Genomic DNA, 26,125 nt, shown 5'->3' with positions numbered 1-26,125 from the left:
GACTGAAACACACCTTTCCGAGAGTGAGAACCGTATGCATGATGGAACTTGGGAAGGAACAAAAACAAGAATGAATGACGGTAAGGGTAACTCAGCCTCTTATTTAATAGAAGAAATGGTCGCGAATGTGCGGAAAACCTGTAGCTGAGAAAGAACTTCGGTAGTAAAAGGCTACAAAGCTCCTCCTCAGCCAACATCCTTGTCCATCCTCCAGCCGTACAGTCATCAGGCACATACCTCTCCTCTCCCTCGACTCCACTAACACTGATGGCTCGACATCGCTGACCCTGCGCTCCGAGATGATCCTGACTCTCCTTCCTAGTCATCATACCTGGGCTACGATCCTTCACTCGAGTCCCCTCCTCCAAGCCCCCTCCCCGCCACCCTCAGCCATCTCTCCTCTGCCTCCTCCTCAGATCGCCCCCGCCGCCCTCAGGAAGTGCTTCTGCGCATGCGACCGCACCTGCTGTACCGTCCGCGTCCCCACGTAGGTCGAGATCTGCCGCGCGACCCCGAACCCCAGCCCTACCGACACCCCGCTGCCCCCGCACCCTCCTGGTCCCCCCTGGGGCGGCCCGAAAAGCTCCAGCGCCGTTAGGAAGCGCTCCTCCTCCTCCTCCGTCCAGGGGTGCCGCCTGTACGCTGGTGCCTTGCCCTTTTTCCGCCTGGAGGAGCTCGCAGGTGGGAGTAGCTGAGGGGTCTGAGCTGGGAGGGCTGCTGGAGGGAGGCTGCTGTCGGGGCCCTGCCCATCGGCGACGTCTTCTTGCAGAGACAAGAAGACGCTCGGGTCGACGTCGCACTGGTCCGCCTCGTGGGGATCAGAAGGAGGGAGGGGGAGGAGGAGAGGGCGAGGTAGGGAGCGAGAGACGGGGAGGAGGAGGGAGGTAGGGGAGGTTGTCGAGGATGGGGACGTGGTCGTTGCCCCATCGGAAATGGAGACCAGCTTCATGGAGGTCATTTTGCATCGGGAAACCGGGTTTTTGGTTGAGGAGATGGAATTGAAGGGAGAGGAGATGGAAGTCAAACGGAGAGGAGGGAGAGGACAGGTGAGTACCTGTCGACACGACAGGTCAGGAGGTTGGAGAGGGCTAGGCACGACAGGTCAACCTTCAAGGAGAAGTCGCACTGAACGGCAAGGAGGAGGCAGAGGAATGGTGGGATGAAGGATGACTGTCGCCGTTAGTCAAGGGCTCCTGGCAGCTGACTAAAATTACTTTTGACGGTACAAGGCTCGCTGGATCAGGTACCACTACCCCCCATTGGAAGGCAAGAATGATGGAGTTGGGGTGGGTTGTTGTATCTGCCATCCATTCCAAGACGGCCCTTGACGGAAGATAGCGGGGGGGTGACAGACCCCCACCCCCTCCATTCCATCAAACCACCCCTTACTCCTCCGTACTGTTTGACGTCACGAAAAGATTTGACAGAGCTGTGCTGCAGGGGTGGGTAGTCGTGTAGTAAGGTAGGTGGGTAGTGGTCATGCCAGTATTGTGCATGACAAGTCCGCATATCAAGGAATGATGCTTGAAACACGACGGAATCTTTCTTGCATGGAGACAGTCAGTGATGTCCGATCTTGCTTCACCCTTCGATCACAACACTTGCTCCCTCCCTCCCTTCCTCCCTCCCTCCCTCCCTCCTCCTCCCCGTCTCTCGCTCCCTACCTCGCCCTCTCCTCCTCCCCCTCCCTCGACTCCCCCCCTCGACTCCTACGCCGATGCCCTCTTCCTCCTCCCCCTCCCTCCTTCTCATCCCCACGAGGCGGACAAGTGCGACGTCGACCCGAGCGTCTTCTTGTCTCTGCAAGAAGACGTCGCCGATGGGCAGGGCCCCGACAGCAGCCTCCCTCCAGCAGCCCTCCCAGCTCAGACCCCTCAGCTACTCCCACCTGCGAGCTCCTCCAGGCGGAAAAAGGGCAAGGCACCAGCGTACAGGCGGCACCCCTGGACGGAGGAGGAGGAGGAGCGCTTCCTAACGGCGCTGGAGCTTTTCGGGCCGCCCCAGGGGGGACCAGGAGGGTGCGGGGGCAGCGGGGTGTCGGTAGGGCTGGGGTTCGGGGTCGCGCGGCAGATCTCGACCTACGTGGGGACGCGGACGGTACAGCAGGTGCGGTCGCATGCGCAGAAGCACTTCCTGAGGGCGGCGGGGGCGATCTGAGGAGGAGGCAGAGGAGGAGAGGGAGAGAAGATGGCTGAGGGTGGCGGGGAGGGAGCCAAGGAGGTAGACAGCGCCCAATGCTCCATGGAGTGGTTCTACGGCCCTCTGACGAGATGGATCGTACTCGAGCTGATCGAGAGAGACTCGAGCAGCACGTCACTCGATCTGCATGCGAATGTCCGATGCTTCCAATGCCAATCGGGACCTCTCCTCTCCTCTCCTCTCCTCTCCTCTCCTCTCCTCTCCTCTCCTCTCCTCTCCTCTCCTCTTCTCTCCTCTTCTCTCCTCTCCTCTTCTCTCCTCTTCTCTCCTCTCCTCTCCTCTTTGCAGTCTTGGAGGTGTCTGCAACCCGGGTTTCTACCAGGGCGAGCGGTATTGCGACCAGCTTTCATGTCACGCGGGGAATTACTCCATTGTGCACCAGTGCGTGAAGTACCCGAGGGATGTGTACAAGGACAAGATCACCTCGCTCTTCTCCGATGGTGTCACGTGTCCCGTAGTGCCTCGACCCGCGATTGCAGCTGCAAGGCCGGGATGCTTCTCGACGTTGGTGCCAAGGAGAGCGTCAACTGCCCGAGTGGGAGCCACGTGGACAGCGCGGGTCAGACCTTCCGCATCACATGCCCCATCGGCACCACACTGGGTGACAGGAGCACGAAAGTGACGCCCCCCGGGGAGGATCGTAGAGATGGCGTGTTCCCCTGTGTGGCCTGCCTGGCCGGCACTTACAAGTCCACATACGGCAGCAACCCCTGTACTTCATGCCTCCCGAACTCTTGGGGGTTTGTGGGATCCACCTCGGCAAGCGATCGTGAGGGCATCGCGGGATACACGGCAGTCAAGGCACAGACACCAGCTGTTGTAGCTCACCGAGACCTGCTCCTCTCCCAGCTCGTCCGACGATCGACTCTCTAGACAAGGAGTAGTCATGTGTCAACGAAAATCTCTCTGACTGGCAGCTAACCTACTCCTTTCCGTGATTCTCTCACAGGTAGTGAAGACATACTCTTGGTTTGCTTTATTACATAAGAACAGAAGCAACGTGACTGCTGACGCCCCACGTTCGCCACGAAACAATAACAAGCCTTGCTCGCTTCTACTGCAGCCCTGACGCTCATCTGTCGTAGCCGAGGATGGGCGCGAGCCATCGCTCCGTCTCCTCGACATCCATCTTCTTGCGAGAAGCGTAGTCCTCCACCTGATCCTTGCAGATCTTGCCGACAGCGAAGTACTTGCTCTCGGGATTGGCGAAGTAGAGACCAGAGACGGAAGCAGCGGGCATCATCGCCAGGGACTCCGTGAGAGTGATGTCGGCGAGCTCTGCCGGCCAATAGTCAAACATGCGAGCACAAGAGAGGGGGAGAGATGAGAGGAAAGAGAAAAGGGAGGAGGAGGGCACTATACCATCGGCAGAGAGGAGCTCCCACATAACTTTCTTCTCCGTGTGGTCGGGCTGCGAAGGATAACCAGGAGCCGGGCGGATGCCCTCGTACTTGACTTTGATAAGGTCCTCGGGGGAGAGGCCCTCGCTGGGGCAGTAGCCCCACTCCTTGACGCGCACGTCCAAGTGAAGCTTCTCCGCAAAGGCCTCGGCCAGACGGTCAGCGAGAGCCTGAAGAACAAGTCAGTTAAGCATCGGCACCAACTCAGCAGTCAGCAGGTGAACCAACCTGAGCCATGATCTTGCCGTAGTCATCGTTCTTCTCCTCGTATGAGGCGATCAGCTTCTCCATACCAAGACCCGCGGTGACAGCAAAGAGACCGATGTAGTCCTCCACTCCCGAGCCCTTTGGAGCGATGAAGTCTGACATGGCCAAGTACTCGGACTGCTCCTCACGCAGCTCCTGCTGTCGGAGGGTGCAGAGCACCGCCTTGACCTGTGACCTAGAATCGTCCTCGTACACCTCGATATCATCCCCAACAGCATTGGCGGGGTAGAAGGCGACAACGCCATTGGCCTGGAGCTTTCTACCGTCGACAATCGACTTGAGCATCTTCTGTGCGTCATCGAAAACCCTCTTGGCCTCAGCGCCGACCGCCTCGTCCTCGAAGATCCTGGGGTATCCGCGGTTGGGGTACTTGCCGCGAAGCTGCCAGACAGCGAAGAAGGGGTTCCAGTCGATGTAGGGCAGCAGCTCCTCGAGAGGCACGTTGACGTACTTGCGGCGGCCGAGGAAGCTGGGCTTAACCGGCTTCTCCGATCGGTTCTTCCAGTCCACCTTGAGGGGAAGCTGACGCGACTGCTCGAGAGACTTGAACTTCCTCTCCTCGAGAGAAGCATAGTGCTCTTCCCTCATCTCCTCATACAGCTCGCGGGTGTCAGCGGCGAAGTCATCCTGCAATCATCATTTAGCTTGCGCTTGCTGCTGACGTCAGCACGCACCTTGAGCTGCTCGTCGAGCAGGGACGAGACAACGGAAACAGCACGAGAAGCATCGAGGACGTGGATGACGGGGGCGTTGGGGTAGCAGGGCTCGATCTTGACAGCAGTGTGCATGCGAGAGGTAGTGGCGCCTCCGATGAGAAGGGGGACCTTCATGTTGCGACGCTGCATCTCCTTGGCAACGGTCACCATCTCGTCAAGGGAGGGGGTGATGAGGCCCGAGAGGCCGATGACATCCGCTCCAACCTCCTGCGCCTTGTCAAGGATCTTCTCGCAAGGGCACATGACACCCATGTCAATAACTTCGTAGTTGTTGCAACCGAGAACGACAGCAACAATGTTCTTGCCGATGTCGTGCACGTCTCCCTTGACTGTGGCAATTAGAACACAGCCAGGCTTCTGAACGGCAAGATCGGGGTTCTCGGCCATCTTCCTGGCCTTCTCCTCCTCCATGAAGGGGGTGAGGTACGCGACAGCCTTCTTCATCACACGCGCAGACTTGATCACTTGAGGCAAGAACATCTTGCCGGCCCCGAAGAGGTCTCCGATGATGTTCATACCCTCCATGAGCGGTCCTTCGATGATGTTTAGGGGGGCAGGGTATGCATCCTTGTCCACACGAGCCTCCTCCACATCAGCCTCGATGAATTCGTCAAGCCCCTTGATCAGCGCGTGGATCAGACGACCTTTCACAGGCTGGTTCCTCCATTCCGCCGCGGCCTTCTTGACCTTGTCACCTCCTCCAGCCTTGAGCTCCTCCAAGCGCTGCTTCTCCTTCTCCGCAAGCTCCAACATCTTCTCGGTGGCCTCCGACGATCTGTTGAGGATCGCGTCCTCGCACAGATTGCGAAGCTCGCTCTCGATGTCATCGTAGATAGGAAGGTTTCCTGCGTTGACAATCGCCATGTCCATGCCGTTCTTGATGGCATGGTACAGGAACACACCGTGCATAGCCTCACGGATCGATTCCAATCCACGGAAAGAGAAGGAGAGGTTGGACAAGCCTCCAGAAATCTTAGCTCCTGGGCAGGTCTCCTTGACAGTCTTGGTGGCATTGATGAAGTCAACGCCATAGTTGTTGTGCTCCTCGAGACCAGTGCAGATGGTCAGGATGTTGAGATCGAAAACGATGTCGAAGGGGTTGAACTTCACCTCCTCCACAAGAATCTTGTACGCTCGCTGACAGATACGGACCTTGTCCTCGTATCCTGCAGCCTGACCCTGCTCGTCGAAGGCCATGACAATGACCGCTGCGCCATATCGCTTGATCAACTTTGCTTGCTGCTTGAACTCCTCTTCTCCAACCTTGAGAGAGATCGAGTTCACGATGCACTTGCCTTGCAGGCACTCGAGGCCAGCAATGCAGATGTGAAACTTTGACGAGTCGATCACCATGGGGACCTTGGCGATCTCTGGCTCGGTCGCGATCAAGTTGCAGAACTTCTTCATGCAGTCAACGCCGTCAAGCATACCGTCATCAAAGTTGATGTCCACGAGCTGAGCACCATCTTCAACCTGCTTCTGTGCAACCTCAGCTGCCTTAGCCCAGTCGTTGGCAATGATCAACTTCTTGAAGCGGATGGAACCAGCCACGTTGCAACGCTCTCCGATGTTGGCGAAGTTGAGGAGAGACTTGTCAACAGTGAGATCCTCAAGTCCAGACAAGCGCATCTTGTTGACAGGTTCAGGAATGACCCTACAGGGCTTCACGTCGGCAACAGCGTCAGCGATCGCCTTGATATGGTCGGGAGTCGTTCCACAGCATCCGCCAACGAGGTTCACGAGCCCATCCTTGGCCCATTCGCGGAGCTTCGGCGCCATGTCCGCTGGGTTGAGATCGTATCCTCCCATGGCGTTGGGAAGACCAGCATTGGGGTAGGCGTGCGTGAAGCAGGTGGCGACATTGGAAAGCCTCGTCATGAACGGCCTCATCTGGTCTGGTCCAAGGGCACAGTTGAGCCCGACGCACAAGGGCTGGGCGTGGGAGACGCTGACCCAGAAGGCCTCGGTGGTCTGTCCGGACAAGGTACGACCAGACATGTCGACAATAGTTCCGGAGATGACAATGGGCATTTTGACATTGTACTCCTCGAAGAACACGTCGATGGCGAACAAGGCAGCCTTGGCATTGAGAGTATCGAAGATGGTCTCAACGAAGAGAAGATCGCAACCACCCTCGACGAGAGACTTCACTTGATCCTTGTATGCGGTCACGAGCTCCTGGAACGTGATGTTTCTAAATGCTGCATTCTCAACTTTAGGGGAGATCGAGAGCGTTCTGTTGGTTGGCCCAACAGCTCCAGCTATCATTCATGCAAGTCAGTGATGAACTCAAGCACGTTCTATAGGTTTCACCGCAAAAGCGCCTCCTGCCAGTGTTCTTCTCGACTTCGATGGCAGCCTGTCAAAGGCATCAACAACAACCGACCAACTCTCCGCGTCTCACCATCTTGCAGAGCTTCGCTGACTTGTAGTTGATCTCAGGAACCAAGTGCTCAAGACCATAGTCGGCCTGGCAGTGGGTCAGGAATGCAGAAGCGCAGTGAACAGTCAGTTACCTGGGCAACGGTGGTGCCAGAGAAGGTGTTGGTTTCACAGATGTCAGCACCAGCATCGAAGTATCGCCTATGGATCTCATTGATGACCTAACCCCACGTCAACAAAGCACAGCGAAGAGCAGAGCTGTACGTCTGGTCGCGTCAAGGAGAGAAGGTCGTTGTTGCCCTTGAGCTCCTTGGGGTGATCCTTGAACCTGTCAGGAGGTCAGGCACCATCCAAGTGATTCCAGCATTGATACTTACTTGTCATCGCACCAGTTGTCGTCGCCGGCAAACTTAGCAGACATTCTGAAATCTGCCTCCTGCCAAGAGGGTCAGAGAAGCTTGCTTCAAGTTCTAGAGGCTCATGTGCCTGCAGCTTGTACTGCTGGATCACAGTACCCATCGCACCATCGATCACCATGATCCTCTTCGAGAGTAAAGTCAATCTCAGCGCAAGCCCAAGAGCAACTCCCTACCTCCTTCAAAGTGGCGCACAAATAATCTTCCACATCCTCTTGGATGGGGCACCACCTGTTGAGCGTTGCCATGACTGCCAGAAAACAGACTCAGTGAAACGGAGACGAGGACTGAAATACTTGGAAGTAAACAACAAACACAGTCAAGTGCAGTCATTGCCAGACAATAACAGACTCCTTTGACTCTACCAGCATTCTGACCATCTTAATCTATCATCAACCCTTACATCAGTCGAGTCGAATTCTAGTCGGCTCTCTTTCCTGTTGTCCTCAAGAGCATTGACTTCCACCATTGCCCTCAGCATAGACTAAGCATAGACTAACCACAGACTAAGCATAGACTAATCTCGTGGACTACTAAGGCTGCTCAGCATCTCAGGACTTGTTGGTGTGGGCACCGACCTCTCCTTTACCCAAATCTGTTGACAAAAACTCCACTGGCACCTTCCTGTTCCTCTCCCAGCTCCTCCTGCCCCTGCCCCTGCCCCTTCCCCTGCCCCTTCCCCTGCCCCTGCCCCTGCTCCTCTTGCTCCTACTCCTCCTTGTCGTCTTGCTTCTCCTCATGATCCGCCTCCACTTCCCCGTCCTCCCCTTTCCTCTCATCGTCGTCTAATCTTCATCTTCACCCTGCAAGTGTGTTGACCCACACACAAACACCTCCTCTCCCGGTTTGGAGGGTGTTCAAATGTTTTGAAAACTCCTCTTATGATTTCAATATTTATAGGAAGTTTATTAACCCCAATACATTGTTGTAATCTGGGTCAACGCGAACAGCACGTGTAATACACTCAGAACCAGGTAGGGTGGAAACGACAATAGGGGGTGGTACGCACCGGTATATTTACGCTCATTTTGGCTGAAATGACCTGGTAGGGGTGGTATCCATCCACCCTCCTTGAGGCCTCTAAATATGGGGTGAGGCTTTACACCGAGTCGACAAGACATCTAAAATACTTGTACAAATATAATACACATGTATGAGACTTTGTGCCATACTCTGCTTGAAAAGTGTTTTTAAAACATACCTTAGGTTTCAGCAGTACCAGAACAGGAGATCGGAGAGGTACAATATAAAACAAAAAAATGATTAAAACCATATATTGAATAACAACTTTTTGGAGCGAGCTCTTTGTACCCCAGAAACCTTTACACCGTTGCTACCTCACCCCCCATTTTGCCCTCTAAACCACCCCTCCCCTCCAACTCCGGGCCGACGGACACTCGGAGGGATCCGGAGCCGCTCAGTCACCTTGCGATCTAAACATTAGTTAACTGATATCACTGGGCCCGCCCCACGTGGTCAATTCTGCACTAGTGGACCACATCCCCCACTCACAAGTCAGCCGAAGAGACGCCATGGGGAGGGGTCGCGTGGCGGGGGTCGCGATGGCGGCGCTCGGCGTTGCTACCTGTCTCATCGTACTGGCGATGAAGATGCGGGAAGAGAGCACAGAAGGAACTGACGAGCTCCTGCTCAAGGTCGACCTCGAGTCTCACGACCCTTACTCCGCTCCTGCCAACCTCTACCTCTGGTGGGGGCCCAGCACCAACCATCGTTTCACCGGCAGCGGGGAGCACATCCGGCACCTTCTGCACATGGGGATCATCGAGGGAGGGGAATGGAGGGATCCGATGTTCCTAGGCAACAACGGAGTAGCTACGTTCCGGTCTCAGAGGTTCAGGAAGATCAGTGAAACGTGCTGCAGCACCATCGTCATTCCGCCCATGGAGTGGGACTTCCCGGTGTACAACACGCACAAGATGATCGGCCAGAGGATCCGCAACTTCGTGGCCAACGGTAACATGCTCGTTCTCACCGGCGGCATTCTATCGATTGAGTTCATCAACTCGTACTTTTTCTACACCATCGAGCCGGCGGATGGCAACTACAGCCCTGGACCTTACAGGCGCCTCGAGGACGTTCCGGACTGCATGCGAGTAGCACCAGAGGTTCTTCCTCAGAAGGGAATCTCGGTCACGGCTGTCAAGAAGGATTCCTTGCCCTCGGGCACAGAGGTGTTGTGGGGAACTCCTCGCTCTAGCCCTGTCTTCATGATCAAGTTCTGTGAGGCCCAGAGCCCCGATGAAGGCATGCCTCCTGTCAAGGTCCTCCCGCGAGACTGCCCGCTCGCCGAGAAGGACGGAAGGCCTTGCTCGTGTGGCTACATCATGTACATCGGGTACAACTACCAGGAGCAGTACCCCACCCGCTGGGACAAGGTGCTCCGGGGGGCGGTGGAGATCATGAACCCGGTGTGGCAGGAGCCAGCAGGAGGGCTCAAGGGAAACAAGAAGGTGTTTATCCCTGGTACTCCTCCCTGCCTCCAGAAGGGCGAGAAGAAGTTCGACTGGCCCAAGTCGGGCGCCTACTCCAAGGACATGAAGGACCTTGACGACGTGTCGCTCAAGCACGTCGAGCCGGTGCACCATGAGAGCGGCAACGTCGCAGCTCGGGGAAGGTGAGGAAGGAGAAAGCTCTTGATTGCCGTCTGATTCGCATCCTCGCAGGGACGAGACTGCTAAGGATACGCTGGCCATGCAGAAAGTATCTGGGAAGCTGACGCAGGAGAAGCAGGAGATTAATGAGTTGCAGACTCAAGTGCAGGATTTGAAGCACGTCCATGCGCAGTCGCAGCCGAGGCAGCAAGCTTCTCGCACCCAGACGCTGTCTCAACGGTCCAAGGACAACGAGCCCTCCCTGTCCGAGTTGCGACAGAAAGCATTGAAGATCTTGCGAGAGGTCAGGAAGGCTGCCGAGGTTGCGTTTGGTTGATGGCGTGCAGGTGAAGCAGAAGGAGCGCGCGGATCGACCGGCTGCTGCCCGCAAGGCTGCATCACTGGCTCCTCAGAGTGAGAGCGCTGAGACGCAGACGTTGGTGAGAGTTGTCACCTCGCTGGCTAAGGACGTGAGCAAGGTGAGAAGGATGCAAGGAAGGGAGTCAGACTGACGGGGCGATAGATTAACCACAAGGTGGACAAGCTCGCAGACTCCGAGAAGAAGGCAGTCAAGGTTCTCCCAGCGCAACCATCCGATAAGGAGGAGAAGGAGATCAAGACGATGCAGAAGGAGATGCAGAAGTACAAGAGCAAGGCTCGGAGCCTCGAGCAGGAGCTCAACTACGAGCAGTCTGTGCCCATGCCAGAGTACACTCAGGCTGAGGAGGATCACACGACTCCTCTCTTCGCCAAGGGGTCGCGATCTTGTGGAACTCTCTGCAAGTTGAAGCAGCTCGTGAAGAAGACCCGGCGCAACATCTCCAAGGTGGCCTGACTCCTTTCCTTTCTCCATGTGCTTGCTGATGGCTGGGCAGGAACTGGAAGCCGCCATTCACTGATCGACCGTCTCCCCTTTAGCTCTTCACCCTCATCATTTCTAGTTTGACTTGAAGTATTCTTGTGCTCTCCTTCTGCTTGCCGTTATGACGGTTGGCATCACTCGAAAACCTGGAGATGAGACAAAAATGGAGGGAGAGAAGAAGGAGGGAGGGGAGGGGGACAGAAGAAGTCAAATGAGGAGTGGGGAGCCTCAGGATTTCACATCGATGTCGTTGAAACATTGGAGGTTCATTTCAAGGTCAAAAAGCCTAATGAGACTAAAGCGCGTCGCATCAAAAAACTTCCTCCAACATGTCCTTGGAAGGAAGCAACACATGTACAGGAGTGTTTGAGTAGCTAAAAGACAGCGGCAGTAGGAAGCGATGAGGGGGAGAAGGGAATATTGCCGTTGATGAGCTCCTGCTCCATCCTCTTCTCCTCCATCCGCACAGCAGCAGCAGGAAGAGCGAAGGAATCGTTGTTCCAGGCCTCTCCGTAGAAGGAGAAGCCGGAGAAATGCTCCTGCCCTGATGTGGAGAGCATGGGGGAAAGGAGAGGAGACAGCTCTGCCTTGGCTGATGTGTATCGCTTGGAGTGAGCGGAAACGTCAAGCTCGTCCCCCGACAGCGCGTGAGATCGAAGAGGCGCCGCGACCTCCTTGCGGAGGATGGCGTCGAACTTCACCCCCTTGAAGAAGGGATGCTCCTTCACCTCCTTGGCCCCCGAGCTCGCCCCGAGACGCTTGCTCGGGTCGCGGGAGAGGAGGCCCTTGAGAAACGCCTGTACCTCCTTCTTGTGCCAGGCAGGCAGCACGAGCTTCTTGCGGAGGATGTTGTTGTAGATCACCTTGCGGTTGTCGTGGTAGAACGGATGATCCCCCGTCACCATCTCCCACGCCAGGACCCCCAGCGCCCACCAGTCAACCTCCTGCCCGTACTCGTCCTTCTTCAGCTGCTCGGGCGCCATGTACAACTCCGTGCCTGCCCACGACTGCGAGCGGATGGGGCTGCTGCAGTCTCCGTCCTCGTGCACCTTAGAGCAACCGAAGTCCGTGACGACGAGGTGACCAGCGGCGTCGACGAGGATGTTCTCCGGCTTGAGATCGCGGTGAACGATGCCGTTAGCATGCAGCTCCTCAAGCGCCAGTGTCACCTCAGCCGTGTAGATCTGCATGGACGTGAGCGAGAGAAGGAGTCAGAGGACAAGCAGCAAGAGGAACCTGCGCAGCTTCGGCAGAGAAAGGGGCATTCTTATGCAGGAGATCAAGGAATTGACCGCCGGGAAAGTAGTCCATGATCAGGTAGAGCCTTCCCTTGCACTGAAACTCGTCAGATGCTGTCATCACCCTCCCTCTGCTGCTTTCCTTCCACCAGCCTCACCCCACCATCGCCATCATCTCTCATCTACCTGGAAAGCATAGTGCATGGTGACGATGTAGGGATGACGGAGTCTGCTCATGACACTTCTCTCGGCTTTGGTGCCTCGCAGGTTGTCCTTAAGAACAACCTCCTTCCTCATGCACTTCATCGCGTAGATCTTCCCGCTGTCATGCTTCCGCACTTGATAGACCTTGCCGAACCCACCCTGCCACGACCAAGTGAGGAAAGGGGGAGACGAGGAGAGGGAGCACCAACCTCCCCAATCATGTGCAGGATCTCGAAGTCATCGACCGTGACTTTGTTGATCTTCTTCTCCGAGCTCCCCTCGGGTCTCTCCGTAGCTTCGTTCCTCCCCTTGTCGCTCCCTCCGCTTCTCAGCAGGCAGTCGCTGCTGCTTTTCACTTGTGCGGGGGAGTCATAGCAGGACGCCCAGAGAAGCTCGGGGCGAGATCCGTCATCCTCGCCGAAGAACCTTGCTCGGGGAGAGAGCGACTTTGCTCGCACAGTGGGAGGGTCGGAGAACAGAATCTCGTCGAAGTCCAACTCCGTCAGCTCTATACCCGAGTCAACCCGCATCAGGGCGAGCTGCGGCCTGTCATTGAGCGTTGGCTCCGGAAGGCACTTCCTGAACGAGCTTGGGCGGGACCTGGGCAGGGCGCAGGGAATGTCGACGGGAGAGGAGACAGCCTGCTGCTTCCTCGTCTCTCGACACGAAAGCTCGGCTTCATCTTCGTCCCAGACATCGTCCTCAACGAGTTCTTCGTGCTCCTTGTTCGAGGCACGGGCTTCTTCCGCCTTGGGCAGGTCAGTGACGAAAGCTAGCTCGCCCTGAGGAACGAAACATGCTGAGGCGGGGTTGAGAGGCATGCCGAGGAGGAGGAGGAAGGACAATCAGCAACAAACGATTGTCCTCCCGCTAATGATCTCTTGCCAGCTGGCGGTGGCAGAGACAACCCTTGGAGAAAACGACGGCGAGAAAGTTGACGCGATGAGTGCGCACTACAGCTGTCTACAACTGGCAAGCTAAAAAGGTGAGGTAGTTCGAAGTGAAGATTGGATGATGATGAGGAGGTGGAAGATGAAGATGAAGAAATCGTGACGAAACTTGATGAAACTTGATCCAGGGAGGCAATACAACGAGCTGAAAAACGAACCATCAGCACGACAGGACCAAGAAAGTCAAAAACGACGATAAAGCATAAAACCAGAGTTGATTCTTCATTTCTAAACTGCCTATCTTCGTTTTGGGGAGGAGATCATTTCGTGTAGACAAGAGCACAGAGAGCAAAGGAGCAAACAAGAGCAGAGAGACGTTCGGGATCTACAGGTCAAAGGAAGTAAAAGAAGATTGAGGCGAGGACTCTAGCATTCCAGCAGAGGACATGGGACGCTCGAATGGGTCCGGGGGAAGGGAAGCATGGCGGCAAAGGGACGTGTGGCCCTTATTGGTAGGTAGGGTCCTTTACATACCGGGTACTACCTCATAATTGTCAGGTCAATAGTGGGGTGGGGTACAATCAGTCGGGGATAGGATAGATAGACCCGGGGGATAAATAAAATTGTTTTTGAGAAAAAAGGCGTGTGAGGCCAAAGGCTACTTGGGGGGTGGGTAGCCGGTTGTGACTAGGGGTGATGAATTAGTGAGGAGGGGTAGAGAAATGGAAGGGGGGTACTGTCTTGACCAAATGCGTATTTGCAGGGGTACTTAGACTATTTATCACCGGTGTTAACGATGATGAACTAGGGTGGTAGGGTGAAACAAGGGGTTGTAACTTCAATGAAGATGGAAAAGGGTAGGGTAGTAGGATACAATCGGGGTAGTAGGAGAGTGGGAAAATTGAACTAAAATAGAAGCAAAATTTGTTTTGTTGGGTGATCTTTGGGGTGGGTACTCGAAACAAATAGGGGTGCTTGTTGAACGGCTGGCTCCGGAAGTACCAAAGCTGTGAGGATGTGCATTTTTTACTAAGGATGTAATTGAAAATATTATAGACAGTCATAGATGAAATGGTACGGAACACAGCGTCAAGTGTTCTGCAATTGGGGAGATTTTTGGGGGTGGGGTGGCATCACTTGGTGGGGTAGGGAAGTTTGAGGTACGGGTTTGATTAGGTCTTCAAGCAGGAACCGGGGGTCGCAGTGAATTTCAGATACCACAGACTAATTTCACATATAACACATATTTTGAAATATTAGAACAAATATTGATGAAGCGATTGAAATCAACCAATAAGACCATTTGAACTATCCTGAAGGTGTCTCATCGCCCTCCTGCCTTCTACCACCCCCAACGACAAAACAAAAAGAGATTCCACTACCCCACCTACTCAAAATGCTGAAATCCTCGGTCAAATGCTACCCATTCTATGTACCCCCACCCTTCCCCTTGCTCTCCCCACGTGCATGAGCGTACATTGTTGAAGGTCTTTCCGAGGATTTCTGCAATGGTAGGGGTCCAATTACCATGAATTCAACGGGTGGGTATGTGGTCTTAAAGGGGTTCTTTTAAAACTCTTCAAACGGTGGTAGGGGTGGATTGCCCCACGAGTCCCCTCATGACCTTTCACTCATCAGTGTACTCGGAAACGGAAAAGTCGGCCGCCGGGTTACCCGTCGTTTCTTTACTCAAAGTTAAGTTAAAAATCAGTGCGAGGACAATCATCATGGCAGGAGAGTCGAGGAGGCTTGACCCTGACAACTGTCGCACTGGCCAAACGGCGAGAAGAGAAAAGAGAGCGAGAACCAAACCCAATCCTGCCGACTGCTGTCCCCCAAACTTAACCTATGCGGCCGCAATGGGCCGCGCCGCCCGGATGCCGACACTCCACGGCCGCCTGCCCGGCGCCGGGCCTGTCCGGTCCGAGTCGCGGGGTAGGGTACTTCAATGCGGCACGGTACGGTACGGACTGGGACTCGGACCCCCAGTCACCCCGCCCCCCGGCGGTAGGGGGCCTGGAGGCCCTCGCGGCCGGCGACGGTCCGCCCGGCCCGGCCAGGCGCAGCGCCGGGCCCGGCGAGGCTGAGGCGCGGCGGCCGTGACTCTGTGATCCGTTGCCGGAAGCCGGTCAGTACGGTCCTCACTGAATCATGATGCCAGGCACTGCAGGCCGGGCTCGGAGCCTCGGACTCCGCCGCGCCGTGACCGGCGTGCGGCCGACGGTCGGCTCTGCACGCCGGGCCGCACCGCCCCGGGGCCCGGGTGCGGCCGAGTTAGCCGACTCGACTCCGAGTCGGCCGCACCGTGCGGCAGTGCAGGCGTGACCCGGCCGGTGCCCGGCGCGGCCGGCGGCGTGCCATCGGAACCCGGCGCCGTACGGTACTGGCGGTTCAACGGCCGTTGGCAAGCCTCGAGGCTCAGACGTGACGGCCGCACTGACAGTGGCACGGACCGTACGGCGGTACGGGGCCTTACGGTCGATTCAACCGGCGGACCGAGACCGTCGGACTTGTCACAGGCGAATCGGGCGGCCCCCGGCTTGTAGTACGGTCACATGACAGTGATGCTAGTACCGTGATCGGACTGTACACGCCGGCGCCCAGTTACTGTAACCGTCACGTAGACAAGCAGCCCATTAGAGATCTCAGCTTTCGCAACAATTCAATTAAAAGACTAGAACAAGCAACCGCGCAATCGGAGCCTTGAAGCGCTCAATTACACGTCAGTACCCGCCACAGTTCAAAACTGGCTGAAGCTGCGGCTATGGTGTAAAGCTATGTCAATCTCAGAATGACAATCCTTGCATATTGGAACTACCATTCCTCATCACTATCATCTCCAGAATACTTCTTGGAGTACTTAGAACCACTGTACAATGCTCCTCCTCTTATCTTGGACTTTTGTTTCACTTCATCCTCTTCGTCGTCAGAGCTATCATCATTTTTGTATTGAATCATTGCTTTGCTTGCAAGGCGTTTTTCCAGCTTAATTTGTTCAAAGTCATCCACACCCCCAAGCTCTTCAAACCCAACGACTCGATCGATAGCGATGCCCCCCTTGAACATGACGATGCATGGCAGCACTTTGATCTTGAGCTTCTGTACAAAGAATGGAGCATCTGGAGCGCTGACTCGGATGAACTTTGCCTCAACGTATTTCCGCGCAATCGCACCAAGGTGCTTGTCAACAATCTTGCATCGAATGAAGTCATCACAAAAGAAATGACAAACCACGTTCTCACTGCCGGTTACTTCCTTGAGGAATTCAGGTTCGGCAACGAGACGGTATTGCCCGTGCCCGAGGCGTTTTTGTTCATCGCGACGTTGAGCTTCCAGCTTTAGCTCTTGGAGGCGTTGCATGTGCAAACTATCGAGGTCATCGTCATCAAGCAGATCAACTTCTTGCTCGTTGAAAGCCTTCTCTTTGGCTTTCGCCTTCTGCTCGTCGGCAGTGAGTTCTGCTTTGTAGTCTCTCACAGCAGCATGGAGGGCGGATTCAAGAGCTCCGAGCTGAGCTTCTTGCTTCAATTCTCCAACAGTCGGCCTGAATTGCATGATCAGAAGCAAACAATCAAAAGTATTTGACTTGAATGCAAAAAAACAGCAATGTTGCTTACATTGTAAATGAAGGTCAATGGATTGAGATCGGTTTAAACGTTGAGACGAAGGAAAAGGACTAGGATCAAGTAAGAGACAAGCAGTGAGGGTATGGAAGGAGGGAAAATTGAAGGAAGGAAGGGAACACAGGCGGTGGATGGAGCGAAGAGCAGGAAGTCTAGATTCCAAGCTCCGTCAGAGCGGGAGGAGCGCGAGGGAAGGGAAAGGCTCCTGATAGTATACGTGACCTGATGGGGTACCTCCAGGGACAGAGGGGTGGTACGAACAAGGCAGCTCTCTGATGATGAGCATTATTTACTATTGACAGATATAATAAATCTTCAAACTCTGACCCTTTCTCCGAAGGGTTTCAAACGGATGCAATTTCTCCCAGGGGATGGGTCAGGGAATGGATAAGGGTGGGGTGGGTGGTTCCCGCCAACCGAAATTTGAACACGCCGTTTCATAGCCGTTACATGATGTCACTAACCGGGCCCTGGCAAGTTCGGCCGGGCCCGGTCAGTGACCCGTATTCCTCCATTTCTTTACTCAATATTTGGTCAAATTTGACCGTTTACCCCTACCACCCACCCTTCGAATACTACCCCCTTTCGTACCCGCAGCTTTCACTACCCCTTCGTTGCCCCTCATGTACCCCTACCTCAGTCTTCAGTTCGTACCCCAAATCCACCCCACCCCCATCACTGAAATGATTTATGACCCCCTTACCCTGCGACCTAGTTCCCCCCTGCCTTCACCTCTTCCGCCCCGCAACACTTTTATCATCCTGCCCCGTCCTTCCATCCCTTCCCCTGTCCTCTCTCCCTCTCTCCCTCCTCCTCCCTCCCCCTTCCTCTCCCTTCCTTCTTCCCTCTCCCTCTATCTCTCTGCCCCTACACCCTCCTTCTTTCTCTCTCTGCCCCTACACCCTCCCTCTTTCGATCTGCCCCTCTTCCTCCCTTGCTCCCTCTCATGTTTCTCGTTTACATTTCCCTCCTGTTTCTACTTGCTTCCACTAATCTCCTGTGTGTTCCATCTCCGTTCAATTCCCTAATATTCCGCTGCCTCTACATTACCCATTTCCTTACTCCTTCCGACTTATATCTGTGACCTGTTCCTCTTCTTGTCAGCCAGCTCAAGGGCCTCGGCAGGGGTTGCACGCCTTTCGTTCTCTCGTTCCTGTTCTGCCTAAACTCACCGATGTTAGTGTTTGCCATCAAGATGATCGATGTAGCGATAAACTAATGTGTGATAGAAAGTGCGGAGAGTGCAGACGCTTAATGTTATCTGTATCTTTCTTTCGAATTACTTCATTTGTGTTGGAATGGAGCTTCTACACTCCTAGAATTTGTTTCCTTATGGCTTACCTTGCTGCAGGTCTGAATTCCTTCAGTAGCTCAATAGCTGTAGAGCGTCAGCGACCATCCATCTGTGAGTTCACGCTATGAAACTCAGGGCAACCAGCACGCGCGCACTCAATCGCGTCTTGATGTTTAAAATGCTCATGGAGTTGTTTCTCCTCGCTCACGGATTTCAAGTCTGCTCGGCCCTCGTGGCTCCCAGGAAGCTGCTGGTCAGACGAGGAGGCGCCTCGTCCTTGCATGTTATGTTGCTAACACCAGGACATCGCCCGCCCGTGCAGAAATTCACGACACTTCGAGGAGGCTTCGATGACTCTGACGTGGTGCGTGCCCTCTCAAACGAACGGAGTAGCTCGAGCATTGCGGCAACCAACCAATCTCAAGACGACGACTTGACGGATTCGCCCAGCAAACCTTCATCGCTGGCCTTGGGATTTCTGCTCGTCTCGACCATCGCTTGCTTCGTTGCGATTCGAATTGTTTCCAAGGGATCTCTGATCCCCTTCCTCACTCAACGAGAGGAGCTGCTGGTGGTGGGAATCCTGACGTTCTTCACTGGTTACAGGCTGTCGGTGTGGCTCGCCGACTACACCATCTATGAGATGATGTCTCTCGGCTCTGACACCACAGTTGCTCTGTTCCTGCAGCGAGCAGTCAAGTACTTCTCACTTGCTATCGCCGTCTCCTGTTTGTTGGGCTCGTTTGGGATTAACATCAGCGGTCTGACTGCAGCTCTCACCAGCTTCAGCGTTGCCATCGGCTTCGCCTCTCAGAAGGTTCTCTCCAATCTCGCAGCAGGCATCATGCTCATGATCTTCCGGCCCTACTCGGTCGGCGACATCGTGATCGTAGCGGGCAAGACGGGAATCATAGCCAAGACGCTTCTCTTCGAGACGCGGCTCGATACCTTCAGCAACGTTCGCATCAGCGTCCCCAACTCGGAGATCTTCGGGGCGGTGATCGAGAACGCCTCCCGCAACAAGATGCGCAGGATCGAGATTGAGATCCAGACGGCAGCGTCGGCCGACGTGGACAAGGCGAGGAAGTGCCTGGAGCAGGTGGTGGCCGACTACGAGTACCTAGCGCGCGACTATCTCAAGCAAGAGAGCCAGAAGAAATTCACCAACAAGCGACTTTACAAGATGTCCAACGGCTCCATCGTGCCGCAGCAGGTGCTGGGCAAGATCGCTCCTGTGTCACAGAATGCAACCAAGGCAGGGCAAGAGCGATCCTTCATCACGACCTTCGACAGCAGCAGCATGATCTCGAACATGGTCTTGAAGCCGTCTCGAACCATCCTCGAGCGGATTGACAACATCAAGGAAAGCAGGATATCGCTCACAGACTACTTGTCGCTGGCCAACAAGGAGCATGACGAGGGCAAAACGAAGCTGGGCATGAAAGTGAGTCTCCCACAGGTTGTCATGAAGGACTTGCGGTCAAGTGGGTCTGTGTGGGAGTGTCGAGTGTTCGTGCCGACGGCTCAGTTCGACTACTTCAGGTGCAAGCTCGTCGAAGATATCGCCCGCTCACTCGTCAAGTATGACATCAAGACGGTCGCGCGAGTGATGGAGGACAACGCAGGGGTCTGTCTTCCCACGAGCCCGTCATAGCTCGATGGGTCCGAGGCTCCCGTAGTGCTTCATGTCTTCCAGGTCCATTCTTTAAGGTCTTACAGCAAGGCGACGCCCAGGGCTCCTCTCGGCACTTTGAGCTTCGGCATGTCAGCCCAACTGCAAGTAAATGTGTCACATACAACGAGACACGCGCGGGAAGGCCCTCCTCACCCTTCCTTATCGTCGTAAACCTCCGCTGTATCCAACATCTTCTCCCCGTCGCATCCGCCCACCACGAAGATCCTCCCCTCGTAGGCAACCTTGCCGCTCGTCAGATGGAGGAAGGGACAGGAGGCAGAGGATTTACCGCTCCGAATGCTGATCGCTTCGACTGCATGCCGTCGCCGAGGCATCGCTCCCACTTCTCAGTCTTGAGGTCAAGAACCTCCATGGAGTTGAGACAACCTTCCTCGCCCAGCCCTCCCATGACGTATATCTTGCCCTTGATCTCCACTGCCGCACATGAACTTCCACCCACGGTCATTGTCAACCCACAGGATCAGCAGGAGCGAGAGCGCAAGCGCATGGGAGCAGGACTAGAATGAATGCTGTAGTGGTGATAGGAGTGATGATGTTGGAGGGGAAGGAGGATGAAAACAGGAGGAGAAGGGGAGAGGGCAGGGGCAGCAAGAGATGTCGAGAGGAAAGAAGCTTCACCTCCTTGCAGTGAGCATGTCAGGCCCCATCCTCCACTTCCTCGTCTTCACGTCGAAGATATCCACAGCCTTTGAGACGTATTCGCCGTTTGACCCACCAATCGCGTACAGACTTAGTCCCTCTGCTGTAGAGGCTGCCAGTGCGATGCCAAACCGGGGCCTCGGCAGATCAGCCTCTGTCGTCCAGTGCGAGTCCTGCGGATCGAAGCTCTCCAAGGAAGACACAACCCGCTCGCCGTTGTAGCCCCCACACACCCACAACCTGCCCGCCAACGCGGCAGCTGAGAAGGAGACTCTGCGCTCAAACATGGGGGGGGCGAAGGTCCAGCAGGAGTTGGAGTCCTGCTTTGGGTCGAAGACCTCCATGATATCGAGAGTCCTGCAAACGAGAGACGTGAGAAGCCGGGAGGAGACAGCAGAGAGACAGGAAGAGAGCAAGGGAGAAAGAGGGGGGAATTCAAGGGAGGTTTTCCATCAGGCTCCGAGACACTCACGGCCAATTCACGTCGTGAGGTCCGACAGTCTCGTTCTTGTCTGTCATCTGTGACAACCTCCGTTGCACTGCGAAGTATCTTGAGTCCTGTCCTCCCACCAAGTAGATCTTTCCCTTGAGCGCAACTGCACATAAAGATGCCTTGGCGACTTTCATGTACGGCTTTCGCTTCCAGTACCAGCGATCTTTCTGGCTCAGATTGATGCTCTCAACCGTGTCCGTGTACAGGCTCTTCATGGAGAATCCTCCGAACACATACAACTTTCCCTCCGTCGTCGATCCACCTCGCAGTCTGTTCAAGACCACCTGGCGATCCCTTGCTGGCCATTCAAGATGGTGCTCGAGCGATACAGGCAGGCAGGCGAGCAGAGCAAACAAGAACATGGCGGGACCCACCATCATGTTCGAGCTCCCGTAAGTAGACGTCAAGCAAGAAATTCCTTGCTGACGACTTGGGATTATCCGTATGTGAAGAGCAGGTGATAGCAGCAGGCAAGAAGATCTGGAGCGATGTGATCGAGATCTTCTATGCTGATCCTCTTTCTCCTCCGCCTTTCTCCTCTCCTTCCCTCCTTCCCTCCCTGTCCTCCCCCATACTCTCCGTGCCACCGGTCTTATTCCCGCTGTAATTCGGACGGGTACTTTTCCCTACATTTAGAGAGTGGGGTGGTCTGTCCCCTCGTATCCTCACGCCATGTCGCGATTCATGAGCTTGTGGAGCTTCATGCCCGGCCAGGTGCGCGCGAGGATGGAGGCATGCGAAATGAAGGGAGAAGATGAGGGGAGAGAGTCTGAAGTGATGTAAGAGTAGAGCATGAAGACATGTGCTTCCTATGCTACATAAAACAAGCATGCGAAACAAACATTTTAGAAAGAGTTAGTGCGAGCTCGAGGTAGAGGGGCGCGAAAGGTACATGTGGGATAGTTTCTTGACAGAAAGCATTCTTCTTTTATCAGATGTGTGTACATGGACCTCCTTTTATCAGATGTGTGTACGTGAACCTCTTGACTCGCGCATGAGACATAAATCGAACAAACAAATGCATGCAAACACATCGACACTCAAAGAGGTACAAGTGCACAGACAAATGATCATACATGTAAACCTCTTTTGTTTCTGAATCCACTGCTTTGTTTATCTGAGACTGTTCTACTTTCACTTGATCTGGAAAGCATGATCTTGGGCCTTCATTTGATATACCACTAGCTTCGCACATTCTCCAACTTATTTTCGTGTAGAACAAACTTCGCCTTCACATTATGTACCTCTCCTCTGTTCATGTTTTAGTCTCCTGCCGTGTCCGATGGCTTCACATATCTTCAGCCTCCCGCTCAGCCTACAGGCCTCGACTGTCTCTGACCTCCTGCTGTAGATGTTGAATCAGGCGTCCGATGATAGCTTCCCTCCTGCCTACTTCTACACTCAGCCTGGCGCCACCGGACCAGGGACTTACGACAACATGGCACCGCAGAGCTGGCAGGTTTGAGGAGGAGCGAGAGGAGACTCTTCGTGCGTGACGAGGGGCAGGACGGGTCAGCTGTCACTGGCGATCTCTACGACCCCCATCAGCAGACCTTCGATCAGGTGCCTCCTCGCTCTCCCAGCTCAGCCCCTGCTGACCCTCCTCGCAGCCCGGCAATGCCATTCACAACCGTGTCATGCTCTGGCAAGCTTAAGTCCATCTACCTAACGGAACGTTTGACATCTCAACGTTTGACATCGATGTCAGAGTCAATAAACTTGTGTAGGCCAATCACGAAACAGGCTCGGATGATGCGGCCCGCCGTGAATCCGATCAGCTGCCACTGTGATCGTCACCATCCTCCGAGGCCTCTCAGTCGAACCACGGCCGACTTCCGAAGTTTCAGATGATCCGATGCGGCGGGCCGCCGCCCCGGCCCGGTTATTGAAGTCACGGTCATCAGTGACAAGGCCGCGGCGGTCACCGTGCAGTGCCCGGCCATGTCGGATCGCCGGGACCGTCCGAGCGGACCGTCGGATGCACCCGACGGTGGCGGGGGGCGGGGCGGCGGGAGTGCCGGCGCGGCCCGGCCGGGCCGCGCACTGGCCCATCCGATCAGTTGTCGGGCCGGCCCGCCGGAGTCACGGTGTAGTTAACCGCCGCGCCGAAGCCAGCCTGCTTCTTGTAACCGTCCTTCCATGGTGTAATAACGGGGATAACGGCTACGTGACGTGGGAGGCCATAGTAGGTCCTAGGACCTGCAGATATCCTATACAACAGCCCTATGACACAGACCCCACCCTGCATCATTCTAACACATTGCAGACCACCGGTACTTCATCCCTTCACCTTCCTTGGGCCTTCTCCGCCCCCAGTCGCCCCCCTTCCCCAGCTCGCCGACCCCTCGCACGGGAAGCTCCTGCTGCAGCCTGAGCGCCGCCAGGGTCACAGTGACCCTCCTCCTCCTCCTCCTCCTCCTCCCCTGTGACATTGTGGACGTTTCTATGGCTTTCGGTGCGTGAAACGGGATTCTGGATTGTATCGTTGCCAGGTTGTTCAATTGTAAGACCGCCAGTCAAGCATTCTGCACCATCAAGAGGTATCATCCGTGACTGTAGCTATCTATCCAACAGCCTCACACGATGCTTCCACGTGCTCTCAATCAGCATCGCACACAAGCTTTATTGTTTGCTCTCATCCTGTGCATCATCAACACGAACGCGTCATCTGAGAAGACAGATTCGCTTTCTGCGGGGGCAGCTGCCCATGAGAGGTCTCTGGGAGACAAGGCATTGATGGAAGGGAAACTAGCCGCGGCCCTGAAGCATTTCGACAGCGCCGTGAAGATGAACCCCACGGACCATATGAACTGGTACAAGAGGGCGACGGCGCATATCATCGAGAAGAAGTTTGAGGCTGCGCTGCGGGATCTTGCCAAGGTTCTCGAGATTAAACCAGATTACTTCCAGGCTCTGGACAAGCGAGCAAAGATCCATACCTCTCAAGGAAGGTTCCAGGAGGCCCGCGAGGATGTGCAAGCGCTTCTCAAGAGCAAGGACTCGGCGAGCCTCAGGGAAACCTTAAGCAACCTTCACCTCGCTGAACAAGCGTATGATGCAGCAAAGACGCTGTTGGAGCAAAAGAACTATCAAGCGGCGCGTGATCATCTGAACAAAGCCATAGATGTTGCTTCCGATTGTGTCCAGCTCCTGCTGATGAGAGCCGAATGCCATTTGAAGTTGGGAGACAGAGAAAACGCTCTTGCAGACACTGGTAAAGCACTCAAGGTAGACAGCAAACATATGGCAGCATTGGCCATGCGAGGCCAAGCTTACTATGAGATGGACGAGCTTGACATGGCTCAAAGACATTTTAGAGAAGGACTGCGCCTTGACCCGGAGCATAAAGTGTGCAAGCAAGCATACCGAAAGATTAAGCAAATGGAAAATGTTGCAAAAGCAGCGCAGAAAGAAATGGACTCTAAGCAGTACAATGAAGCACTGGAGAGCTATGAAAAGGGAGCGAAGATCGATCCGAATCATGTGTTGTTCACTGGCAAGATGAACCTCGGAAGATGCCAGGTGCTTGGTGCAGTGCTGTAAAGCCAGGTCTTGCTGACTTGTTTGCAAGGTTCTCATCAAGCTGAAGAAGTACAGAGAGGCGATTGAAGCTTGCTCTGAAGTCATGAATATCCCTGAGCAGATTCATGATAGGTTTGCCTTAACTGCTAGCAATATCGCGTTTCTCACCCTACTTCAGGCAACAGAGGATGCAAACCCTCTTGTCTCGTGCGGAGGCTCTGCAGGGGCTCGAGGATTGGGAGGAGGTTCGCTCGCAGCGTCATGCCGATTTCTTTTGACCAGTTGCGCTAGGCTGTGCGAGACTGCGAGAGAGCTTTGAACCTTCAGAAAGACAGTCACGAAGCAAAAGAGAAGCTTGAACGAGCAAAGCAGCTGCTCAAGAAAAGCAAGATGAAGGATTACTATAAGGTTCCCTCGATTGTCCGGGGTGATGATTCCAGGGCGAATGATGTGCTTCATCAAGGTTCTGGATGTTCCTAAGGATGCCGACGATCGAGCAATCAAGAAAGCCTACAAGAAGAAAGCGCTGACGATGCATCCAGACAAGGTGAGGAGTCCTGGAACTTCTCTCCCTTCCTTCATGATATCGCCTGCAAGGTCTGCGGTGGTGGCCAGTGCAAGACAAAAGAAGAATCCGACCTTGCGAACCGAAAGTTTCACGAGATTGCCGAGGCTCACGAGGTGTTGGATCAAGTCTGTTGATGAGCCCACCTCACTCGTGTTAGGTCCTCACTGACCCCGAGAAACGCGCCAAGTACGACAGAGGAGAGGATCCGATTAATGAACAGCCGCAGGTTCAAGGCAGAGCTATCTCCCGTGGTTGCTGACCTTGCTCTCAGGGTAATCCTGGCCAAGGTTTTCCCTTCGGATTTGGAGGAGGCGGTGGCGGCAGTCACCATTTCACTTTTCACTTCGGCTGAGTCAGTCGGCAGCAGCAGTGAACGTTTCTTCGGCTCTCATACAGTAAAGACACTACCGGGTCGTTCTCACGTCAAACTCTCTTGCTGGTTCCTTGCGATTGCAGTAATCGAGGCGAAGCCACCTCGAAGTCACCTCGTTGTTGTGCTATGAACAAGTTGCACTCCTGCTCATGTACCCGCTCCGGCACTCGTTTCCCTTCCACCCGTTTCTCTTGACCATCGGACTGTGATCTCTTATCGAGCTCAGGCTTCTGGCCCTGGCCCGGCCCTGCCCTACTATCCTCCTCTTCTGCTGCCATTGCTTATTCTACTCCTCCTTCTCTCGTGCTCATGTTACACTTTCATCTCGCCCTCCCGCCATGTTGGGGAGAGGGCGGCGGGCTGGCGGCGGGTAATGCGGCGGGTATATGTACACTGAGATCGGGGATGAGGGGCATGGGGAGGTCGGATTCGTATAGTGGTCAGTACTCCACGTTGTGGCCGTGGCAACCTGAGTTCGAATCTCAGATCCGACACGCGCGTGGACCCCTCACACCTTTTTGCTGCCAATATTGTCAACCCCACCCCTCCCTACCTTTCCCTACCCCACCCCACCTCACTACGTCGCTGCCAGCTCTAGGAGAATGGACCCCTACCAAGCCCCCTTTTTATGTCCGGGCGTCTGATTCGAATCGATTCAGACCCTGATGTTTTGCTTGGCATCCCCATCTTGTAGGGTGGCCGAACAGAATGGGGGGACAGGAAGAACAAGA

General features: G+C 54.9%; 9 protein-coding genes and 1 non-coding gene across 10 annotated transcripts; 6 read left to right on the top strand and 4 right to left on the bottom strand.

The window, feature by feature from the left end:
- Positions 1–2,691: 2,691 nt before the first annotated feature.
- GUITHDRAFT_110122 (hypothetical protein) lies at positions 2,692–3,072 on the top strand (the record flags this gene model as incomplete). Its single annotated transcript, XM_005830940.1, has 1 exon — positions 2,692–3,072. The coding sequence occupies one exon, from the start codon at positions 2,692–2,694 to the stop codon at positions 3,070–3,072; it is 381 nt and encodes a 126-aa protein (XP_005830997.1).
- Positions 3,073–3,161: 89 nt separating this feature from the next.
- On the bottom strand, positions 3,162–7,501 carry GUITHDRAFT_159764 (hypothetical protein; the record flags this gene model as incomplete). The annotated part of the gene is made up of 9 exons (XM_005830939.1): positions 3,162–3,477; positions 3,562–3,769; positions 3,828–4,493; positions 4,541–6,843; positions 6,896–6,941; positions 6,987–7,052; positions 7,099–7,185; positions 7,229–7,292; positions 7,464–7,501. 9 exons carry the CDS (start codon positions 7,499–7,501, stop codon positions 3,272–3,274), a joined length of 3,684 nt encoding a protein of 1,227 aa, XP_005830996.1. The 3' UTR covers positions 3,162–3,271.
- A 1,396-nt stretch (positions 7,502–8,897) lies between these two features.
- On the top strand, positions 8,898–10,960 carry GUITHDRAFT_153130 (hypothetical protein). The gene is made up of 5 exons (XM_005830938.1): positions 8,898–10,015; positions 10,065–10,296; positions 10,340–10,471; positions 10,516–10,818; positions 10,868–10,960. The coding sequence occupies exons 1-5, from the start codon at positions 8,913–8,915 to the stop codon at positions 10,889–10,891; spliced, it is 1,794 nt and encodes a 597-aa protein (XP_005830995.1). The 5' UTR covers positions 8,898–8,912; the 3' UTR covers positions 10,892–10,960.
- A 478-nt stretch (positions 10,961–11,438) lies between these two features.
- Positions 11,439–12,550, bottom strand: GUITHDRAFT_51031 (hypothetical protein; the record flags this gene model as incomplete). The annotated part of the gene is made up of 4 exons (XM_005830937.1): positions 11,439–12,038; positions 12,091–12,189; positions 12,279–12,455; positions 12,506–12,550. Coding segments are annotated over 4 exons (921 nt in total), but the record flags the coding sequence as incomplete, so codon positions are not given.
- A 3,275-nt stretch (positions 12,551–15,825) lies between these two features.
- GUITHDRAFT_153129 (hypothetical protein) lies at positions 15,826–16,922 on the bottom strand. The gene is made up of 2 exons (XM_005830936.1): positions 16,804–16,922; positions 15,826–16,730 (listed from the first exon to the last, which is right to left on the bottom strand). Coding segments are annotated over exons 1-2 (732 nt in total). The 5' UTR covers positions 16,806–16,922; the 3' UTR covers positions 15,826–16,000.
- Positions 16,923–18,281: 1,359 nt separating this feature from the next.
- Positions 18,282–19,456, top strand: GUITHDRAFT_140138 (hypothetical protein; the record flags this gene model as incomplete). The annotated part of the gene is made up of 2 exons (XM_005830935.1): positions 18,282–19,316; positions 19,397–19,456. The coding sequence occupies 2 exons, from the start codon at positions 18,282–18,284 to the stop codon at positions 19,454–19,456; spliced, it is 1,095 nt and encodes a 364-aa protein (XP_005830992.1).
- A 360-nt stretch (positions 19,457–19,816) lies between these two features.
- On the bottom strand, positions 19,817–21,311 carry GUITHDRAFT_140137 (hypothetical protein; the record flags this gene model as incomplete). Its single annotated transcript, XM_005830934.1, has 5 exons — positions 19,817–19,877; positions 19,932–20,020; positions 20,068–20,227; positions 20,418–20,795; positions 20,911–21,311. 5 exons carry the CDS (start codon positions 21,309–21,311, stop codon positions 19,817–19,819), a joined length of 1,089 nt encoding a protein of 362 aa, XP_005830991.1.
- A 971-nt stretch (positions 21,312–22,282) lies between these two features.
- Positions 22,283–22,586, top strand: GUITHDRAFT_110115 (hypothetical protein; the record flags this gene model as incomplete). The annotated part of the gene is made up of 3 exons (XM_005830933.1): positions 22,283–22,390; positions 22,438–22,494; positions 22,542–22,586. The coding sequence occupies 3 exons, from the start codon at positions 22,283–22,285 to the stop codon at positions 22,584–22,586; spliced, it is 210 nt and encodes a 69-aa protein (XP_005830990.1).
- A 1,081-nt stretch (positions 22,587–23,667) lies between these two features.
- Positions 23,668–25,373, top strand: GUITHDRAFT_72696 (hypothetical protein; the record flags this gene model as incomplete). Its single annotated transcript, XM_005830932.1, has 8 exons — positions 23,668–24,453; positions 24,503–24,585; positions 24,641–24,698; positions 24,745–24,861; positions 24,917–25,000; positions 25,075–25,134; positions 25,179–25,247; positions 25,293–25,373. The coding sequence occupies 8 exons, from the start codon at positions 23,668–23,670 to the stop codon at positions 25,371–25,373; spliced, it is 1,338 nt and encodes a 445-aa protein (XP_005830989.1).
- A 443-nt stretch (positions 25,374–25,816) lies between these two features.
- On the top strand, positions 25,817–25,888 carry GUITHDRAFT_t56. The gene has a single exon. It is a non-coding gene; the product is annotated as a tRNA-His (tRNA).
- The last annotated feature ends 237 nt before the right edge of the window (positions 25,889–26,125 follow it).

The sequence above is a fragment of the Guillardia theta genome, assembly GCF_000315625.1.
Source record: "Guillardia theta CCMP2712 unplaced genomic scaffold GUITHscaffold_43, whole genome shotgun sequence".
Taxonomy (NCBI): domain Eukaryota; class Cryptophyceae; order Pyrenomonadales; family Geminigeraceae; genus Guillardia; species Guillardia theta.
Note: the sequence above shows the minus strand (reverse complement) of the source record. Positions and strands in the feature narration are given on the sequence as shown.

Coding starts and splice junctions, on each gene's coding strand:
- GUITHDRAFT_153130 (XM_005830938.1), top strand. CDS start 8,913: ATGGGGAGGGGTCGCGTGGCGGGGGTCGCGATGGCGGCGCTCGGCGTT. Junction 10,016..10,064: donor AACGTCGCAGCTCGGGGAAG/GTGAGGAAGGAG, acceptor GCATCCTCGCAG/GGACGAGACTGCTAAGGATA. Junction 10,819..10,867: donor CCCGGCGCAACATCTCCAAG/GTGGCCTGACTC, acceptor ATGGCTGGGCAG/GAACTGGAAGCCGCCATTCA.